Source organism: Pseudophryne corroboree, chromosome 1, assembly GCF_028390025.1.
Source record: "Pseudophryne corroboree isolate aPseCor3 chromosome 1, aPseCor3.hap2, whole genome shotgun sequence".
Lineage (NCBI taxonomy): Eukaryota > Metazoa > Chordata > Amphibia > Anura > Myobatrachidae > Pseudophryne > Pseudophryne corroboree.
This window is the reverse complement of record NC_086444.1, coordinates 885228962-885249687: the sequence shown is the minus strand read 5'-3', so window position 1 is coordinate 885249687 and position 20726 is coordinate 885228962. Positions and strand designations below refer to the sequence as shown.

The following is a 20726-nucleotide window of genomic DNA, read 5'->3' as shown; positions in this document are numbered from 1 at the left end:
CCCAATGGACTCATAATCATAGAATCATAGAATGTGATGGCAGATAAGAACCACTTGGCCCATCTATTCTGCCCATTGTACACGCACGCACACACATACACACTAGGGATAACTAATTTTTGTTAGGAGCCAATTAATATACCAGTATATTTTGGAAGTGTGGGAGGAAAGCAGAGTACCCAGATCAAACCCAAACAAGTACAGGGAGAATATGCAAACTCCACACAGGGCCACCATGGCATGGAAGTTCTCTGTATGACATGGCCTTCTCAGGTACCACATCTGAAATCATATCAAAAGTGTCCCAGTTCTAGAGAGAGATTCTAAATTCCAATCTGTAGAATGCCCTCCCACGCACAATAAGATTCGCCTCTAGTCTCCAAACCTTTAAACGTTCCCTGAAAACTCACCTCTTCAGACTAGCCTATCAAATTCTAGACCCACATAATCTTCAATGCTTCCCTATCTAATTACATACTCTCTGTACAGTCCACATAACCTCACATATTTGGTCTTCCAACATTGCTGGGTGAGCAGATCTTACAACCCATTAAGAACCTAGCAATCTGGGGGACCATTATGCAATAGGTAGCATCTATTCTTGTGTATCTATGCCTATTTTCCTATAGATTGTAAGCTTGTGAGCAGGGCCTTCCTACCTCTGTCTGTTTGTTTTTATCCAGTTTTGTTCTATTACTGTTGTTCTAATTGTAAAGCGCAACGGAATATGCTGCGCTATATAAGAAACTGTTAATAAATAAATAATAATAAATCCGGATCTCCATGTCCTTTGCCATGTAATATGTTTGGGGTATGATCTGCTGTGATACTAGTTTATTTTATATCCGATGAGCACTGAGGCAAATTAGTTACATATATTGCTGATCAGCATAGCAGTGTGTTTATTGGACCAATGTATTGCATTTTACAGTAAATATACACATATATTTTTCAAGTTTGCAGCAGCCAATAAATATTTAAACACAAATCACAGTTGTTGTGTTTCTGTGTTTGCATAGATTAAAAGACAGTTGCTGTGAAACATTTTGGTGTTTCAAAATTAGTCACATCATATTTAAAATATATTTTGTAATGTCCTTCTGGTGTTTTGTTACAGTTGTTCTATTTAAATAAAGCTGTTGGGAGAAAAAAAAAGCGTTCTGCAGCGTGTGGTTCACACCCCCGTCTCTCTGGCAGAAGGATTACAGCTGCTGTTGTGAGTGGACTGTCACCTCCTGGGCTCTGCTGCTGTCCCCGCTGCTGTCGGCTTAGCAAGGAGATGAGCTTCTTGTTGTGAGTGTCAGTGTGGTTGTCACCTTTACATTGTCACACAGTGCTCTGTGACACTGTGTACCTCCCTCTCCAAATGTATCATTTTCTATTGTCGCAAAGTGATCTGTCCATTGTCACCCAGAGTTTATTCCTCTGTCTGTCTGGCACTATGATTTATGTGCTTTGTCTGTGTGATGTCTAAGATGCATTCAGAGCATTTGCGCTATATAATGCCCTCTATGCATTTTCCAGTGTCTTTTCGTCTGCACATTCCAGAATATGATTTTGATCTCCCCACGGCAGTTCTCCTTTATGCAAAGCACAGAGTGATCGAGTGATCCTACTGGTAAACTTTTTTTTAGGACACCTAGGCCTAGCTTGACATATTTTCTCACACCCTATGGCATTCTGGGATTAATATTCTATTTACAAAAATGGAATTGTGATATTTAAGCATTTGGAGGCAAAGTATATTGTCTTTCCGTATCAAAGTATATTGCTTTTTGTTTGTCAAACATATATTTTATATTGGATGATTGTGTAAGTCTGTTACAGATGTACACACTCCTTATTGTTACCATTGAGACTTCAGGTAAAACCATATTAAGAAGTGGAGCACAGCAGTGCAGTGTATAATATATAACTTATACTTTCACTTGCAAAACCAGTCCTAACAAATCTAAATGTGGCAATTTACAGAATATATGACAGTACCTTTTTATGTATTGCAATGTATAATATACAGTACAATATACAATCCATATATTAATTTATTTCATTGTAGTGATGTTATAGGTTACAGTCAGTTGTTGCTTGTTAGTAATATATATGTTACTTGTAAACATTTGTTTTAAACTATGTGTGAAATTGACATCATTATTAGATAAATTTGAGAATATTGTTCTTAACTTCATATGGCGTTATGTAATGGCGTCCGAGTTTGCTGGAGGTGCGAGATGCCAGCTGAACTCGGACCGCCGTATGAAGTTAAGAACAATATGCTTCAATATATATATATATATGTGCTTGTTGGCCCGGCACTCCAACTCCACGCTGAGTGATCATCCGCCACGGGTGCCCTCTGTGTGTAGCAGTAGAGACAAAGAAAATAGCTGCACTCCAGTGGACTTTTCAATCAGTAAAGTATATTGGTAAATAAAAACGAATACCAACATTTCGAGGCTATTACAGCCTCTTTGTCAAGGTGTAGATAAAGAACAAGTACCAACTCACCCGTAAGTAGGCAGGAGAAGAGAGAAGAAGCCCTCCGTGAGATGCACTGCAGCCCCGGCCTTGCGCAGTGATTCCGGCACTAGGGATCAACGTCATCGCGCCAGCAACACCTTGACAAAGAGGCTGCTATAGCCTCGAAACGTTGGTATTCGTTTTTATTTACCAATATACTTTACTGGTTGAAAAGTCCACTGGAGTGCCGCTATTTTCTTCATCTGATATATATATATACATTCTGGTGTGCTGGGGGGGGGGGGGGGGGGGAATCTTATTCACCCTTGTGTAAGTCACAGATCCCCTTACACTGCCAGCACTTGCATGGTAGAGAAACTAAGAAGTACATTTACTAAAGCTTCTAAAAATGAAAAGTGGTGATGTTCGCCATAGCAACTAGTCAGAGTCTGCCCATCATTTCTCTATTGCATCTAGAAAATGATAGACAAAATTCGATTGGCTGCTATGGGCAACATCACCACTTTTCAATTTTAGAGGCTTTAGTAATATACCCCCAGGCGAGGGAGGGAAGCCTCCTGTTAGTAGGTCTAACATATAAAGTGCAGGTACAGTAGGTAATTTACTTGCAGTGTAGGCTAAAATGTTATGTTTATAGGCATAAATATAAATGTGTATATATATATATATATATATATATATATATATATGATGTGGGAGGGAATATGTTATTGCTGAATGTAATAAGACTAAAGTCATAAATTTAGTACTATTGATTCTCCTGAATAATTATAATACAAAAGCATTTTTAGCCAATGATGCAGTCTTTTAGTCACAAATTAAGGAGAGCACTAATAAAACATAATTTAGTGGACACTACTTTGCCGCTGGAGCTCCCAGCGTTATGTTTCCTTTGTACTTCCAGGCAGATTATTGGACATCTGTCCAGCGTTTTGGCTACAAAGATGCTGAGATCCGTTGTTGCTTTGTGGTGTAAATGTTCCAAGCAAGCATGGATGGAGAAGAGTGTGTTATGAGCAGAGAATGACTATTAGACACACATATTGTTTAGAAGCGTAAAATTGGAACATGATCACATATAAGTGAAGTTGACATGGTTTGTGTTCTGTAATCCTTTCATCCCTGAATGACCTATGGCGCTTGATTAGCAGCATTTAAATGGAACCCTGCAGAGAAAACCTGGTGATTCCAGCATCACTTTGCCCTAAGGCAATTCACTAAAATGACACATGTTTTTTTCTTACTTCTGACAACTCCAATATCGTTGAATATATTTTTATATGATGTTCTGTTGACTCATACGTGGTGCCAAGTGCCAACCATAGAGTAAATGTTTTAAATGTTGATTAAATTGTGGTTCATTTGGTTTTTGAGAGCTCATTGTCTTTGGGACATTCACTAAGGAAGTATATGACTTGGACCTAAAGTTCCAAAGATACCAGTTATGTGTTTCATTACAGTATTTACCTGCAATTGGGCATCTCCTGATAGGGAAAACGCATGCTGCAAAGAACAGGCTATTACACTCATTTCTACAAAGTTGTTGATGGCAGTAAAGCTATTCACTGTAATTTCCTGAGATAATAATTACCTGTTTGTCATATTTAGTAAAGCATATTTGTCATATTGCATCCGGGACACCCCTCTATTATACATGAGAAGGCATTATCTTACTCACACTGGGATGCAGTTAAATTGGCAGCAGTCTGGAACCTGACGGTCAGGATACCAACGCCGGAATCCCGACCGCTGACAATGCCGCCAGCCTGAATCCCATCTCACAGGGGCTATTCCCACTTGTGTGTGTCCACAACACCCATAGAGTGGGAATAGAACCTGTGGTGAGCCACCGAGACCGCAAGGGGACTCTCTGTGCTCGCCCCGCTGATGGCATACCTACGGCCGGGATGCCGCTGTCTGTATACTGATGGATGGCATCCTGACCATCGCTAATACATACTGATCCCGTCACACTGACAAAACACTGGAGCTCAGAGTAGTCTGTGAGGTGAGGGCTGCTGATCCCTGCTGGAATCGGGACAGTTGGGAGGTATGCTTTTAATGTATATGTTTGTGTGTAGGTACGGTCAAAATGTATAAGTAATAGTTAAAGAACAAAAAAAAAACCTGTGTACTCACAGCCAGGGGCGGATTGGGAACAAAAAGCGTCCCTGGAAAAAAATTGTACTAGTGGCCCCACTTGGGCAGCATCAGAGGTGTAAGGTCTAGCCATGGGCCATGGCAGCAGCTCCCTCCCCCCAAAACTTTCCAGATAGTGGGCATGTCCAGCATCAAGGGGGAAGTTATAAGGAAATAAAGTTAAATATTATGAGCACATTATATGATACACCTTTAGAATGTAGGAAACTATATAATTCTTTAGAAAGATATATTTTCTTGCTTATTACACCAACCATATCCCAATCACTATTTACTCAATCTTATATGTCAGCCAAGCAGGCAGACAGAGCATACACTAGATCATCTGCAATCACAGGCTAAGTGGCAAAGTCATTTTCATATATGCAAATTGTTTGGCATCTTATTCATTATGTCTATAAATAGGACCACATGTCCTCAAACAAAACAGGCCCCACGGGTGCGTCGGCCCATCGGGAATCTTCCCTGTAGACCCTATGGCCAATCCGCCTCTGCTCACAGCCCAGAGGTCCAGAAGATAGACCTTCTAGCATGATACTAACATTGAAAACCTTTCATCCAAACAGTTTAAACATTGGGTATGTTTGTTACCCCTTTTATATAGATCACAACTGTCATTTGCATCGTACTCAATAATCTGGAATATGATATTTCTATAGTGTTTTTTTTTTTTTTATATACATATGTTTGTTATATTCCCTTAGCATTTTTTTTCTTTTTAAATGAGATCATTGTGTATCTGTACTTTGCTTCTGATGAGAACTTTTCATAAACAAAATTAGCTTGAGTACAGAGAATTCTGTGCTAGATTTATTATGATTTATTATAGCTCATTATGTTTGATATTGGTGAAGTGCAGCATTGAAGCTAGAATGATTCTGCTAACACATTAGCACTAATATATTTATATAGTAAACATTGTTAGGAAGTTTGGTCTGTTCTACGATATTATTGCCATTCTTGCTTCTATTATCACTGTCTCGCAAAGCGACATGGGTTGTAACTATATAACAGTATTGCCCGCAGGCTAAGAAAGAGACCGGCTTACCTGCGCCAGTTCTCAGTGTCTGTGGTTCCCATCCCCCATGGGCATGCCTGGACCTAATAAATTGTTGCTAGGTTGTTGTTCAGTCTAGCTCTGTGGCATTGCATAGTGTTTACCTGTGCTGTCCTGGATTGTGTTTTTTGCCATGCTATTTCACTTACTCGTGCAATTAGTGTATTCCTGCTCTGCAGGCTACTCAAGTGTGTTACCAACTTTCATATTATAAATATAACTCTACCAGGAATACCTGTTCTCTCTGTACTGATTACTTGCTTAACATACTTTCTATATCCAGCCCTATCTCTGACTATAGTATTCTGGCTCCTGGGTTCCTCTCTGAATATACAAAGGTAGCCTATCTACCACATATTAACGCAACATAATAGTTTGGCTAAAACCCAGTGGGGTTTCCATTTCACTGTCTTCTTGCTATGCAGTGTGCAGGGACACACCTTCTATTAATGATTGAATGTCACAAATAAAACAAACCAGGAGATTAGTTTAAAGTCTCCTAACAATAGTATACTGATCTATGGTTATATAACATGAACTACTACAACCAGACTTGCACTGAGAGCTCACTTGGATTTATTCATATCTGCCTGTAATTATGTCTATTTTTGCCAGTATCTACCTCCTAAAAGTATGGATTACCATATAAATGACTATTAAGGAAGTAATGCAATTGAAGTAGTTTAGCTTAGTGGCGTATCTGTAATGGGTGCAAGGTGTGCAGTGTAAGCAGGTCCAAGGGGGCCCACACAGCACACCCTGCACCCGTTTTTTAATAATTACCCCTCTGGAGTCCTGGGTCAGCAGCAGCAGCGCTGCACATATCCCGGTGAAATGCGGTGGTCCTTGCACATTCGGACACAAGGACGATCACAAGGGAAGGACTTTGCAGCGATATTTGCATAGAGTTGCAGACAGGCAACTGCCAATAGACCCAGCTGAAGGTGCTTCTGCGTCCACCTCTGAATAAGGCCCATTGTGCTGAGCCCTAGGCCAGCCATGTGATGAGGTCCTGGTGACAAATGTACAGGGATGTGGCCAGGCAACCTTCTAAAATATTGCATTAATGCTGGTTTTGTAAGCTTTGTACTACTATACACCTGAATACCTCTACAATTTTCTCATTCTGTACAGAGAATGTTTGTTACTCATGTCAGTCCATGTCATATTGAAGTTTACAGTCTAAGGGACTAATTCAGAGATATATACAAACCCACTGGTTTAGCATGATCCGCATTACACATGTGCAGATCATACTTGCCTACCCTCCAGGAAAGGCCAGGAGGCTCCCGAAAATCAGGAGGCCCTGCCGGCCCCCCGGAAAGGTGTGCAAGTGTCCCGCTTTTGCTGGCAACCCGCGCACTCCCCCTCGGCCGCCCACAGCAGAGAACAAGTGTGCGGTCCGAGGGAGATATGATGACGCAATTCGCATCGTCATAGCTCCGCCCCCCACTGTACAGTGCCTGTTTTCTCGGCACAGTCTAGTGGGGGGCGAGGCTACAATGACGCGACTATGGTGCCACGCCCCCAGACCGCTCACATTCCCCGTCAGCCACGCCCCGGACCGCCCACATTGCTGCCGGACACCCCCCCATTAGCCTACCACGCTGCAGCCTCCCGGAGGATGGTGCACCAAGGTAGGCAACTATGGTGCAGATCCGTGGCTGCGATGTCGCTTACAGTGCACCAAACCCCACAGCATGATTGACATGCTGCAGCAATGGGGGAGAGGGGGTGACAGGCAGTGTTGCAGAAAATGGGATGCAGTGTTGCTTCCTTGGATGCAGCTTCACTGTCTTCAGCAGCGTGAACTCCCTAGTCATGCTAAGTAACGCAGCAACAAATCAGTGTAGCTGGCAGGAGGCGTCTATTTACACAAGACACCTCATACAGCATTAGCATATTATCGCACAGCCGCTGCTTACAAGGATACAGCAGATGTGCATTAGCGTCCAACTCTGAATCAGGCCCTAAGTTTCTAACATACAAGTAAACACACATATACAGTCTAGGGTTAATTTTGTCAGAATTTTGGCATATGAGAGGAAATCTACACGCACACAATAGGAGCGGACAGAAATTGCACATAGATATGGCCCTGGACAGAAATTAAACTCATGACCTGCTGACCATTATGACACAGTGTTGTCTGTATGCATGTATATACTTATCTAGCTGCCTGGAGCTAAATGCATTTTGATGTCACAGAGGTACGGTCTAGCTGCCTGCAGCTGAATGCGTTGTGATGTAACAGAGGTACTGTCTGTCTGCAGCTGAATACAGTGTGATGTCACAGTGGTACTGTCTAGGTGCCTGCAGCTGAGTGTATTGTGATGTCACAGTTGTACTGTCTAGCTGCCTGCAGCTTAATGCATTGTGATGTCACAGAGGTGCTGTCTAGCTGCCTGCAGTTGAATGCATTGTGATGTCACAGTGGTACTGTCTAGCTGCCTGCAGCTGAATGCATTGTGACGTCACAGATGTACTGTCCAGCTGCCTGCAGCTGATTGTATTGTGATGTCACAGTGGTACTGTCTAGCTGCCTGCAGCTGAATGCATTGTGATGTCACAGTGTACTATTTAGCTGCCTGCAGCTGAATGCATTATGATGTCACAGTGGTATTGTCTAGCTGCCTGCAGCTGAATGTATTGTGATGTCACAGAGGTAATGTCTAGCTGCCTGCAAATGAATGTGATGTCACAGAGGTACTGTCTAGCTGCCTGCAGCTGAATGCATTATGATGTCACAGTGGTACTGTCTAGCTGCCTGCAGCTGAATGCCTTGTGCTGTCTCAGTGTACTGTCTAGCTGCCTGCAGATGAATGCATTGTGATGTCACAGTGGTCCTGTCCAGCTGCCTGCAGCTGAATGTATTGTGATGTCATGTCACAGAGGTACTGTCTGTCTGCAGCTGAATGCATTTTGATGGCACAGAGGTACTGTCTCTGCAGCTGAATGTATTGTGATGTCACAGAGGTACTGTTTAGCTGCCTGCAGCTGAATGCATTGTGATGTCACAGAGGTACTTCATAGCTGCCTGCAGCTGAATGCATTGTGATAACACATAGGTACTGTCTAGCTGCCTGCAGCTGAATGCATTGTGATGTCACAGTTGTACTGTCCAGCTGCCTACAGCTGAATGCATTGTGATGTCACAGAGGTACTGTCTAGCTGCCTGCAGCTGAATGTATTGTGATGTCACAGAGGTGCTGTCTAGCTGCCTGCAGTTGAATGCATTGTGATGTCACAGTGGTACTGTTTAGCTGCCTGCAGCTGAATACATTGTGATGTCACAGTGGTACTGTCTAGCTGCATGCAGCTGAATAGATTGGGACGTCACAGATGTACTGTCTAGCTGCCTGCAGCTGAATGTATTGTGATGTCACAGTGCTACTGTCTAGCTGCCTACAGCTGAATGTATTGTGATGTCACAGAGGTACTGTCTGTCTGCAGCTGAATGTATTGTGATGTCACAGAGGTACTGTTTAGCTGCCTGCAGCTATATACATTATCATGTCACAGAGGTACTTTATAGCTGCCTGCAGCTGAATGCATTGTGATATCACAGAGGTACTGTCCAGCTGCCTGCAGCTGAAAGCATTGTGATGTCACAGTTGTACTGTCTAGCTGCCTGCAGTTGAATGCATTGTGATGTCACAGTGGTACTGTCTATCTGCCTGCATCTGAATGTATTGTGATGTCACAGATGTACTGTCTAGCTGCCTGCAGCTGAATGTATTGTGATGTCACAGTGGTACTGTCTAGCTGCCTGCAGCTGAATGCAGTGGGACGTTACAGATGTACTGTCTAGCTGCCTGCAGCTGAATGTATTGTGATGTCACAGTGCTACTGTCTAGCTGCCTGCAGCTGAATGTATTGTGATGTCACAGAGGTACTGTCTAGCTGCCTGCAGTTGAATGAATTATGATGTCACAGTGGTACTGTTTATCTGCCTGCAGCTGAATGCATTATGACAGAGGTTCCCAAACTGTGTGCCGTGGCTCCCTGGGGTGCCTCGGGACACTTGCAGGGGTGCCCTGGGTTGGTGATCCAGGACCTATTCATATTATTCATGGTCAATATAATAGGCAAAACCAGTGCTGGTGGCTGCCAGTCATAAAATATGTGGCCAAACAGAAGCAAATCTGGTCCCTCACCACACAACTGACCCTAAGGATGACATATAAACGCAATCTACTTAATGTAATATTTCTTTCTAAATTTCTTAATAAGAAATTTGTGGCCTAGGGGTGCCGTGAAAAAAATTCTGATATTCTAGGGCACCGTGATTCAAAAAAGTTTGGAAACCACTGCATTATGATATCACAGTAGTACTGTCTAGCTGCCTGCAGCTGAATGCATTGTGATGTCACAGTGGTACTGTCTAGCTGCCTGCAGCTGAATGCATTATGATGTCACAGTGGTACTGTCTAGCTGCCTGCAGCTGAATGCATTGTGCTGTCTCGGTGTACTGTCTAGCTGCCTGTAGCTGAATGCATTGTGATGTCACAGTGGTACTGTCTAGCTGCCTGCAGCTGAATGTATTGTGATGTCACAGAGGTACTGTCTAGCTGCCTGCAGCTGAATGTATTGTGATGGCATAGAGGTACTGTCTAGCTGCCTGCAGCTGAATGCGTTGTGATGTAACAGAGGTACTGTCTGTCTGCAGCTGAATACAGTGTGATGTCACAGTGGTACTGTCTAGGTGCCTGCAGCTGAGTGTATTGTGATGTCACAGTTGTACTGTCTAGCTGCCTGCAGCTCAATGCATTGTGATGTCACAGAGGTGCTGTCTAGCTGCCTGCAGTTGAATGCATTGTGATGTCACAGTGGTACTGTCTAGCTGCCTGCAGCTGAATACATTGTGACATCACAGATGTACTGTCCAGCTGCCTGCAGCTGATTGTATTGTGATGTCACAGTGGTACTGTCTAGCTGCCTGCAGCTGAATGCGTTGTGATGTAACAGAGGTACTGTCTGTCTGCAGCTGAATACAGTGTGATGTCACAGTGGTACTGTCTAGGTGCCTGCAGCGGAGTGTATTGTGATGTCACAGTTGTACTGTCTAGCTGCCTGCAGCTTAATGCATTGTGATGTCACAGAGGTGCTGTCTAGCTGCCTGCAGTTGAATGCATTGTGATGTCACAGTGGTACTGTCTAGCTGCCTGCAGCTGAATGCATTGTGACGTCACAGATGTACTGTCCAGCTGCCTGCAGCTGATTGTATTGTGATGTCACAGTGGTACTGTCTAGCTGCCTGCAGCTGAATGCATTGTGATGTCACAGTGTACTATTTAGCTGCCTGCAGCTGAATGCATTATGATGTCACAGTGGTATTGTCTAGCTGCCTGCAGCTGAATGCATTGGGACGTCACAGATGTACTGTCTAGCTGCCTGCAGCTGAATGTATTGTGATGTCACTGAGGTAATGTCTAGCTGCCTGCAAATGAATGTGATGTCACAGAGGTACTGTCTAGCTACCTGCAGCTGAATGCATTATGATGTCACAGTGGTACTGTCTAGCTGCCTGCAGCTGAATGCCTTGTGCTGTCTCAGTGTACTGTCTAGCTGCCTGCAGCTGAATGCATTGTGATGTCACAGTGTACTATTTAGCTGCCTGCAGCTGAATGCATTATGATGTCACAGTGATATTGTCTAGCTGCCTGCAGCTGAATGCATTGGGACGTCACAGATGTACTGTCTAGCTGCCTGCAGCTGAATGTATTGTGATGTCACAGAGGTAATGTCTAGCTGCCTGCAAATGAATGTGATGTCACAGAGGTACTGTCTAGCTGCCTGCAGCTGAATGCATTATGATGTCACAGTGTACTGTCTAGCTGCCTGCAGCTGAATGCCTTGTGCTGTCTCAGTGTACTGTCTAGCTGCCTGCAGATGAATGCATTGTGATGTCACAGTGGTCCTGTCCAGCTGCCTGCAGCTGAATGTATTGTGATGTCATGTCACAGAGGTACTGTCTGTCTGCAGCTGAATGCCTTTTGATGGCACAGAGGTACTGTCTCTGCAGCTGAATGTATTGTGATGTCACAGAGGTACTGTTTAGCTGCCTGCAGCTGAATGCATTGTGATGTCACAGAGGTACTGTATAGCTGCCTGCATCTGAATGCATTGTGATATCACAGAGGTACTGTCTAGCTGCCTGCAGCTGAATGCATTGTGATGTCACAGTTGTACTGTCCAGCTGCCTACAGCTGAATGCATTGTGATGTCACAGAGGTACTGTCTAGCTGCCTGCAGCTGAATGTATTGTGATGTCACAGAGGTGCTGTCTAGCTGCCTGCCGTTGAATGCATTGTGATGTCACAGTGGTACTGTTTAGCTGCCTGCAGCTGAATACATTGTGATGTCACAGTGGTACTGTCTAGCTGCATGCAGCTGAATAGATTGGGACGTCACAGATGTACTGTCTAGCTGCCTGCAGCTGTATTGTGATGTCACAGTGCTACTGTCTAGCTGCCTGCAGCTGAATGTATTGTGATGTCACAGAGGTACTGTCTGTCTGCAGCTGAATGTATTGTGATGTCACAGAGGTACTGTTTAGCTGCCTGCAGCTATATACATTATCATGTCACAGAGGTACTTTATAGCTGCCTGCAGCTGAATGCATTGTGATATCACAGAGGTACTGTCCAGCTGCCTGCAGCTGAATGCATTGTGATGTCACAGTTGTACTGTCTAGCTGCCTGCAGTTGAATGCATTGTGATGTCACAGTGGTACTGTCTGTCTGCCTGCATCTGAATGTATTGTGATGTCACAGATGTACTGTCTAGCTGCCTGCAGCTGAATGTATTGTGATGTCACAGTGGTACTGTCTAGCTGCCTGCAGCTGAATGCAGTGGGACGTTATAGATGTACTGTCTAGCTGCCTGCAGCTGAATGTATTGTGATGTCACAGTGCTACTGTCTAGCTGCCTGCAGCTGAATGTATTGTGATGTCACAGAGGTACTGTCTACCTGCCTGCAGTTGAATGAATTATGATGTCACAGTGGTACTGTTTATCTGCCTGCAGCTGAATGCATTATGACAGAGGTTCCCAAACTGTGTGCCGTGGCTCCCTGGGGTGCCTCGGGACACTTGCAGGGGTGCCCTGGGTTGGTGGTCCAGGACCTATTCATATTATTCATGGTCAATATAATAGGCAAAACCAGTGCTGGTGGCTGCCAGTCATAAAATATGTGGCCAAACAGAAGCAAATCTGGTCCCTCACCACACAACTGACCCTAAGGATGACATATAAACGCGATCTACTTAATGTAATATTTCTTTCTAAATTTCTTAATAAGAAATTTGTGGCCTAGGGGTGCCGTGAAAAAAATTCTGATATTCTAGGGCACCGTGATTCAAAAAAGTTTGGAAACCACTGCATTATAATATCACAGTAGTACTGTCTAGCTGCCTGCAGCTGAATGCATTGTGATGTCACAGTGGTACTGTCTAGCTGCCTGCAGCTGAATGCATTATGATGTCACAGTGGTACTGTCTAGCTGCCTGCAGCTGAATGCATTGTGCTGTCTCAGTGTACTGTCTAGCTGCCTGTAGCTGAATGCATTGTGATGTCACAGTGGTACTGTCTAGCTGCCTGCAGCTGAATGTATTGTGATGTCACAGAGGTACTGTCTAGCTGCCTGCAGCTGAATGTATTGTGATGGCATAGAGGTACTGTCTAGCTGCCTGCAGCTGAATGCGTTGTGAATGTAACAGAGGTACTGTCTGTCTGCAGCGGAATACAGTGTGATGTCACAGTGGTACTGTCTAGGTGCCTGCAGCTGAGTGTATTGTGATGTCACAGTTGTACTGTCTAGCTGCCTGCAGCTTAATGCATTGTGATGTCACAGAGGTGCTGTCTAGCTGCCTGCAGTTGAATGCATTGTGATGTCACAGTGGTACTGTCTAGCTGCCTGCAGCTGAATGCATTGTGACGTCACAGATGTACTGTCCAGCTGCCTGCAGCTGATTGTATTGTGATGTCACAGTGGTACTGTCTAGCTGCCTGCAGCTGAATGCATTGTGACGTCACAGATGTACTGTCCAGCTGCCTGCAGCTGATTGTATTGTGATGTCACAGTGGTACTGTCTAGCTGCCTGCAGCTGAATTCGTTGTGATGTAACAGAGGTACTGTCTGTCTGCAGCTGAATACAGTGTGATGTCACAGTGGTACTGTCTAGGTGCCTGCAGCTGAGTGTATTGTGATGTCACAGTTGTACTGTCTAGCTGCCTGCAGCTTAATGCATTGTGATGTCACAGAGGTGCTGTCTAGCTGCCTGCAGATGAATGCATTGTGATGTCACAGTGGTACTGTCTAGCTGCCTGCAGCTGAATGCATTGTGATGTCACAGATGTACTGTCCAGCTGCCTGCAGCTGATTGTATTGTGATGTCACAGTGGTACTGTCTAGCTGCCTGCAGCTGAATGCATTGTGATGTCACAGTGTACTATTTAGCTGCCTGCAGCTGAATGCATTATGATGTCACAGTGGTATTGTCTAGCTGCCTGCAGCTGAATGCATTGGGACGTCACAGATGTACTGTCTAGCTGCCTGCAGCTGAATGTATTGTGATGTCACTGAGGTAATGTCTAGCTGCCTGCAAATGAATGTGATGTCACAGAGGTACTGTCTAGCTACCTGCAGCTGAATGCATTATGATGTCACAGTGGTACTGTCTAGCTGCCTGCAGCTGAATGCCTTGTGCTGTCTCAGTGTACTGTCTAGCTGCCTGCAGATGAATGCATTGCGATGTCACAGTGGTCCTGTCCAGCTGCCTGCAGCTGAATGTATTGTGATGTCATGTCACAGAGGTACTGTCTGTCTGCAGCTGAATGCCTTTTGATGGCACAGAGGTACTGTCTCTGCAGCTGAATGTATTGTGATGTCACAGAGGTACTGTTTAGCTGCCTACAGCTGAATGCATTGTGATGTCACAGAGGTACTGTATAGCTGCCTGCAGCTGAATGCATTGTGATATCACAGAGGTACTGTCTAGCTGCCTGCAGCTGAATGCATTGTGATGTCACAGTTGTACTGTCCAGCTGCCTACAGCTGAATGCATTGTGATGTCACAGAGGTACTGTCTAGCTGCCTGCAGCTGAATGTATTGTGATGTCACAGAGGTGCTGTCTAGCTGCCTGCAGTTGAATGCATTGTGATGTCACAGTGGTACTGTTTAGCTGCCTGCAGCTGAATACATTGTGATGTCACAGTGGTACTGTCTAGCTGCATGCAGCTGAATAGATTGGGACGTCACAGATGTACTGTCTAGCTGCCTGCAGCTGAATGTACAGGTTGAGTATCCCTTATCCAAAATGCTTGGGACCAGAGGAATTTTGGATATTGGATTTTTCCGTATTTTGGAATAATTGCATACCATAATGAGATATTATGGTGATGGGACCTAAATCTAAGCACAGAATACATTTATGTTTCATATACACCTTATACACACAGCCGGAAGGTAATTTTAGCCAATATTTTTTAGAACTTTGTGCATTAAACAAAGTGTGTGTACATTCACACAATTCATTTATGTTTCATATACACCTTATACACACAGCCTGAAGGTCATTTAATACAATATTTTTAATAACTTTGAGTATTAAACAAAGTTTGTGTACATAGAGCCATCAAAAAGTAAAGGTTTCACTATCTCAGTCTCACTCAAAAAAGTCCGTATTTCGGAATATTCCGTATTTCGGAATATTTGGATATGGGATACTCAACCTGTATTGTGATGTCACAGTGCTACTGTCTAGCTGCCTGCAGCTGAATGTATTGTGATGTCACAGAGGTACTGTCTGTCTGCAGCTGAATGTATTGTGATGTCACAGAGGTACTGTTTAGCTGCCTGCAGCTATATACATTATCATGTCACAGAGGTACTTTATAGCTGCCTGCAGCTGAATGCATTGTGATATCACAGAGGTACTGTCCAGCTGCCTGCAGCTGAATGCATTGTGATGTCACAGTTGTACTGTCTAGCTGCCTGCAGTTGAATGCATTGTGATGTCACAGTGGTACTGTCTATCTGCCTGCATCTGAATGTATTGTGATGTCACAGATGTACTGTCTAGCTGCCTACAGCTGAATGTATTGTGATGTCACAGTGGTACTGTCTAGCTGCCTGCAGCTGAATGCAGTGGGACGTTATAGATGTACTGTCTAGCTGCCTGCAGCTGAATGTATTGTGATGTCACAGTGCTACTGTCTAGCTGCCTGCAGCTGAATGTATTGTGATGTCACAGAGGTACTGTCTAGCTGCCTGCAGTTGAATGAATTATGATGTCACAGTGGTACTGTTTATCTGCCTGCAGCTGAATGCATTATGACAGAGGTTCCCAAACTGTGTGCCGTGGCTCCCTGGGGTGCCTCGGGACACTTGCAGGGGTGCCCTGGGTTGGTGGTCCAGGACCTATTCATATTATTCATGGTCAATATAATAGGCAAAACCAGTGCTGGTGGCTGCCAGTCATAAAATATGTGGCCAAACAGAAGCAAATCTGGTCCCTCACCACACAACTGACCCTAAGGATGACATATAAACGCGATCTACTTAATGTAATATTTCTTTCTAAATTTCTTAATAAGAAATTTGTGGCCTAGGGGTGCCGTGAAAAAAATTCTGATATTCTAGGGCACCGTGATTCAAAAAAGTTTGGAAACCACTGCATTATGATATCACAGTAGTACTGTCTAGCTGCCTGCAGCTGAATGCATTGTGATGTCACAGTGGTACTGTCTAGCTGCCTGCAGCTGAATGCATTATGATGTCACAGTGGTACTGTCTAGCTGCCTGCAGCTGAATGCATTGTGCTGTCTCTGTGTACTGTCTAGCTGCCTGTAGCTGAATGCATTGTGATGTCACAGTGGTACTGTCTAGCTGCCTGCAGCTGAATGTATTGTGATGTCACAGAGGTACTGTCTAGCTGCCTGCAGCTGAATGTATTGTGATGGCATAGAGGTACTGTCTAGCTGCCTGCAGCTGAATGCGTTGTGAATGTAACAGAGGTACTGTCTGTCTGCAGCTGAATACAGTGTGATGTCACAGTGGTACTGTCTAGGTGCCTGCAGCTGAGTGTATTGTGATGTCACAGTTGTACTGTCTAGCTGCCTGCAGCTTAATGCATTGTGATGTCACAGAGGTGCTGTCTAGCTGCCTGCAGTTGAATGCATTGTGATGTCACAGTGGTACTGTCTAGCTGCCTGCAGCTGAATGCATTGTGACGTCACAGATGTACTGTCCAGCTGCCTGCAGCTGATTGTATTGTGATGTCACAGTGGTACTGTCTAGCTGCCTGCAGCTGAATGCATTGTGACGTCACAGATGTACTGTCCAGCTGCCTGCAGCTGATTGTATTGTGATGTCACAGTGGTACTGTCTAGCTGCCTGCAGCTGAATGCGTTGTGATGTAACAGAGGTACTGTCTGTCTGCAGCTGAATACAGTGTGATGTCACAGTGGTACTGTCTAGGTGCCTGCAGCTGAGTGTATTGTGATGTCACAGTTGTACTGTCTAGCTGCCTGCAGCTTAATGCATTGTGATGTCACAGAGGTGCTGTCTAGCTGCCTGCAGATGAATGCATTGTGATGTCACAGTGGTACTGTCTAGCTGCCTGCAGCTGAATGCATTGTGACGTCACAGATGTACTGTCCAGCTGCCTGCAGCTGATTGTATTGTGATGTCACAGTGGTACTGTCTAGCTGCCTGCAGCTGAATGCATTGTGACGTCACAGATGTACTGTCCAGCTGCCTGCAGCTGATTGTATTGTGATGTCACAGTGGTACTGTCTAGCTGCCTGCAGCTGAATTCGTTGTGATGTAACAGAGGTACTGTCTGTCTGCAGCTGAATACAGTGTGATGTCACAGTGGTACTGTCTAGGTGCCTGCAGCTGAGTGTATTGTGATGTCACAGTTGTACTGTCTAGCTGCCTGCAGCTTAATGCATTGTGATGTCACAGAGGTGCTGTCTAGCTGCCTGCAGATGAATGCATTGTGATGTCACAGTGGTACTGTCTAGCTGCCTGCAGCTGAATGCATTGTGATGTCACAGATGTACTGTCCAGCTGCCTGCAGCTGATTGTATTGTGATGTCACAGTGGTACTGTCTAGCTGCCTGCAGCTGAATGCATTGTGATGTCACAGTGTACTATTTAGCTGCCTGCAGCTGAATGCATTATGATGTCACAGTGGTATTGTCTAGCTGCCTGCAGCTGAATGCATTGGGACGTCACAGATGTACTGTCTAGCTGCCTGCAGCTGAATGTATTGTGATGTCACTGAGGTAATGTCTAGCTGCCTGCAAATGAATGTGATGTCACAGAGGTACTGTCTAGCTACCTGCAGCTGAATGCATTATGATGTCACAGTGGTACTGTCTAGCTGCCTGCAGCTGAATGCCTTGTGCTGTCTCAGTGTACTGTCTAGCTGCCTGCAGATGAATGCATTGTGATGTCACAGTGGTCCTGTCCAGCTGCCTGCAGCTGAATGTATTGTGATGTCATGTCACAGAGGTACTGTCTGTCTGCAGCTGAATGCCTTTTGATGGCACAGAGGTACTGTCTCTGCAGCTGAATGTATTGTGATGTCACAGAGGTACTGTTTAGCTGCCTACAGCTGAATGCATTGTGATGTCACAGAGGTACTGTATAGCTGCCTGCAGCTGAATGCATTGTGATATCACAGAGGTACTGTCTAGCTGCCTGCAGCTGAATGCATTGTGATGTCACAGTTGTACTGTCCAGCTGCCTACAGCTGAATGCATTGTGATGTCACAGAGGTACTGTCTAGCTGCCTGCAGCTGAATGTATTGTGATGTCACAGAGGTGCTGTCTAGCTGCCTGCAGTTGAATGCATTGTGATGTCACAGTGGTACTGTTTAGCTGCCTGCAGCTGAATACATTGTGATGTCACAGTGGTACTGTCTAGCTGCATGCAGCTGAATAGATTGGGACGTCACAGATGTACTGTCTAGCTGCCTGCAGCTGAATGTACAGGTTGAGTATCCCTTATCCAAAATGCTTGGGACCAGAGGAATTTTGGATATTGGATTTTTCTCTATCGTCCTAAGTGGATGCTGGGGTTCCTGAAAGGACCATGGGGAATAGCGGCTCCGCAGGAGACAGGGCACAAAAGTAAAGCTTTTACAGGTCAGGTGGTGTGTACTGGCTCCTCCCCCTATGACCCTCCTCCAGACTCCAGTTAGATTTTTGTGCCCGGCCGAGAAGGGTGCAATTCTAGGTGGCTCTCATAAAGAGCTGCTTAGAGAGTTTAGCTTAGGTTTTTTATTTTACAGTGATTCCTGCTGGCAACAGGATCACTGCAACGAGGGACAGAGGGGAGAAGAAGTGAACTCACCTGCGTGCAGGATGGATTGGCTTCTTGGCTACTGGACATGAAGCTCCAGAGGGACGATCACAGGTACAGCCTGGATGGTCACCGGAGCCACGCCGCCGGCCCCCTCACAGATGCTGAAGCAAGAAGAGGTCCAGAATCGGCGGCTGAAGACTCCTGCAGTCTTCTTAAGGTAGCGCACAGCACTGCAGCTGTGCGCCATTTTCCTCTCAGCACACTTCACACGGCAGTCACTGAGGGTGCAGGGCGCTGGGGGGGGGCGCCCTGGGAGGCAAATGTAAACCTTTAAAAAGGCTAAAAATACCTCACATATAGCCCCAGAGGCTATATGGAGATATTTACCCCTGCCTAAATGTACTAAATAGCGGGAGACGAGCCCGCCGGAAAAGGGGCGGGGCCTATCTCCTCAGCACACGGCGCCATTTTCTGTCACAGCTCCGCTGGTCAGGAAGGCTCCCAGGTCTCTCCCCTGCACTGCACTACAGAAACAGGGTATAACAGAGAGGGGGGGCAAAATAAATGGCAATATATTAATATAAAAGCAGCTATAAGGGAGCACTTAATCATAAGGCTATCCCTGTCATATATAGCGCTTTTTGGTGTGTGCTGGCAGACTCTCCCTCTGTCTCCCCAAAGGGCTAGTGGGTCCTGTCTTCGTATAGAGCATTCCCTGTGTGTCTGCTGTGTGTCGGTACGTGTGTGTCGACATGTATGAGGACGTTATTGGTGTGGAGGCGGAGCAATTGCCAAATATGAGGATGTCACCTTCTAGGGGGTCGACACCAGAATGGATGCCTTTATTTGTGGAATTACGGGATAGCGTCAACTCGCTTAAGCAGTCGTTTGCCGACATGAGGCGGCCGGACACTCACTTAGTGCCTGTCCAGGCGCCTCAAACACCGTCAGGGGCTGTAAAACGCCCCTTGCCTCAGTCGGTCGACACAGACCCAGACACAGGCACTGATTCCGGTAGTGAAGGTGACGAATCAACCGTATTTTCCAAAAGGGCCACACGTTATATGATTTTGGCAATAAAGGAGATGTTACATTTAGCTGATACTACAGGTACCACTAAACAGGGTATTATGTGGGGTGTGAAAAAACTACCAGTAGTTTTTACCGAATCAGAAGAATTAAATGACGTGTGTGATGAAGCGTGGGGTGCCCCGATAAAAAACTGCTAATTTCAAAGAAGTTATTGGCTTTATACCCTTTCCCGCCAGAGGTTAGGGAGCGCTGGGAAACACCTCCTAGGGTGGACAAAGCGCTAACACGCTTATCAAAACAAGTGGCGTTACCCTCTCCTGAGACGGCCGCACTTAAAGATCCATCAGATAGGAGGATGGAAAATATCCAAAAAGGTATATACACACATGCAGGTGTTATACTACGACCAGCTATTGCGACTGCCTGGATGTGCAGTGCTGGGGTAGTTTGGTCAGAGTCCCTGATCGAAAATATTGATACCCTGGACAGGGACAATATTTTACTGTCGTTAGAACAAATAAAGGATGCATTTCTTTATATGCGTGATGCACAGAGAGATATCTGCACACTGGCATCACGGGTAAGTGCTATGTCCATTTCGGCCAGAAGAGCTTTATGGACACGACAGTGGACAGGCGATGCGTAGAGGAGTTATTTGGGGTCGGTCTATCGGATTTGG

The 20726-nt window shown here is 45.1% G+C and overlaps 1 protein-coding gene across 1 annotated transcript in view; it reads left to right on the top strand.

The window, feature by feature from the left end:
- The first annotated feature begins 1184 nt into the window (after positions 1–1184).
- The window catches only part of MOB1B (MOB kinase activator 1B), a 136415-nt gene continuing 116873 nt past the window's right edge, over positions 1185–20726 (top strand). The window contains exon 1 of the mRNA XM_063920116.1: positions 1185–1293. Coding sequence (XP_063776186.1) covers positions 1280–1293 — 14 coding nt within the window. The 5' untranslated portion in view covers positions 1185–1279. The remainder of the gene's footprint in view (positions 1294–20726) is intronic.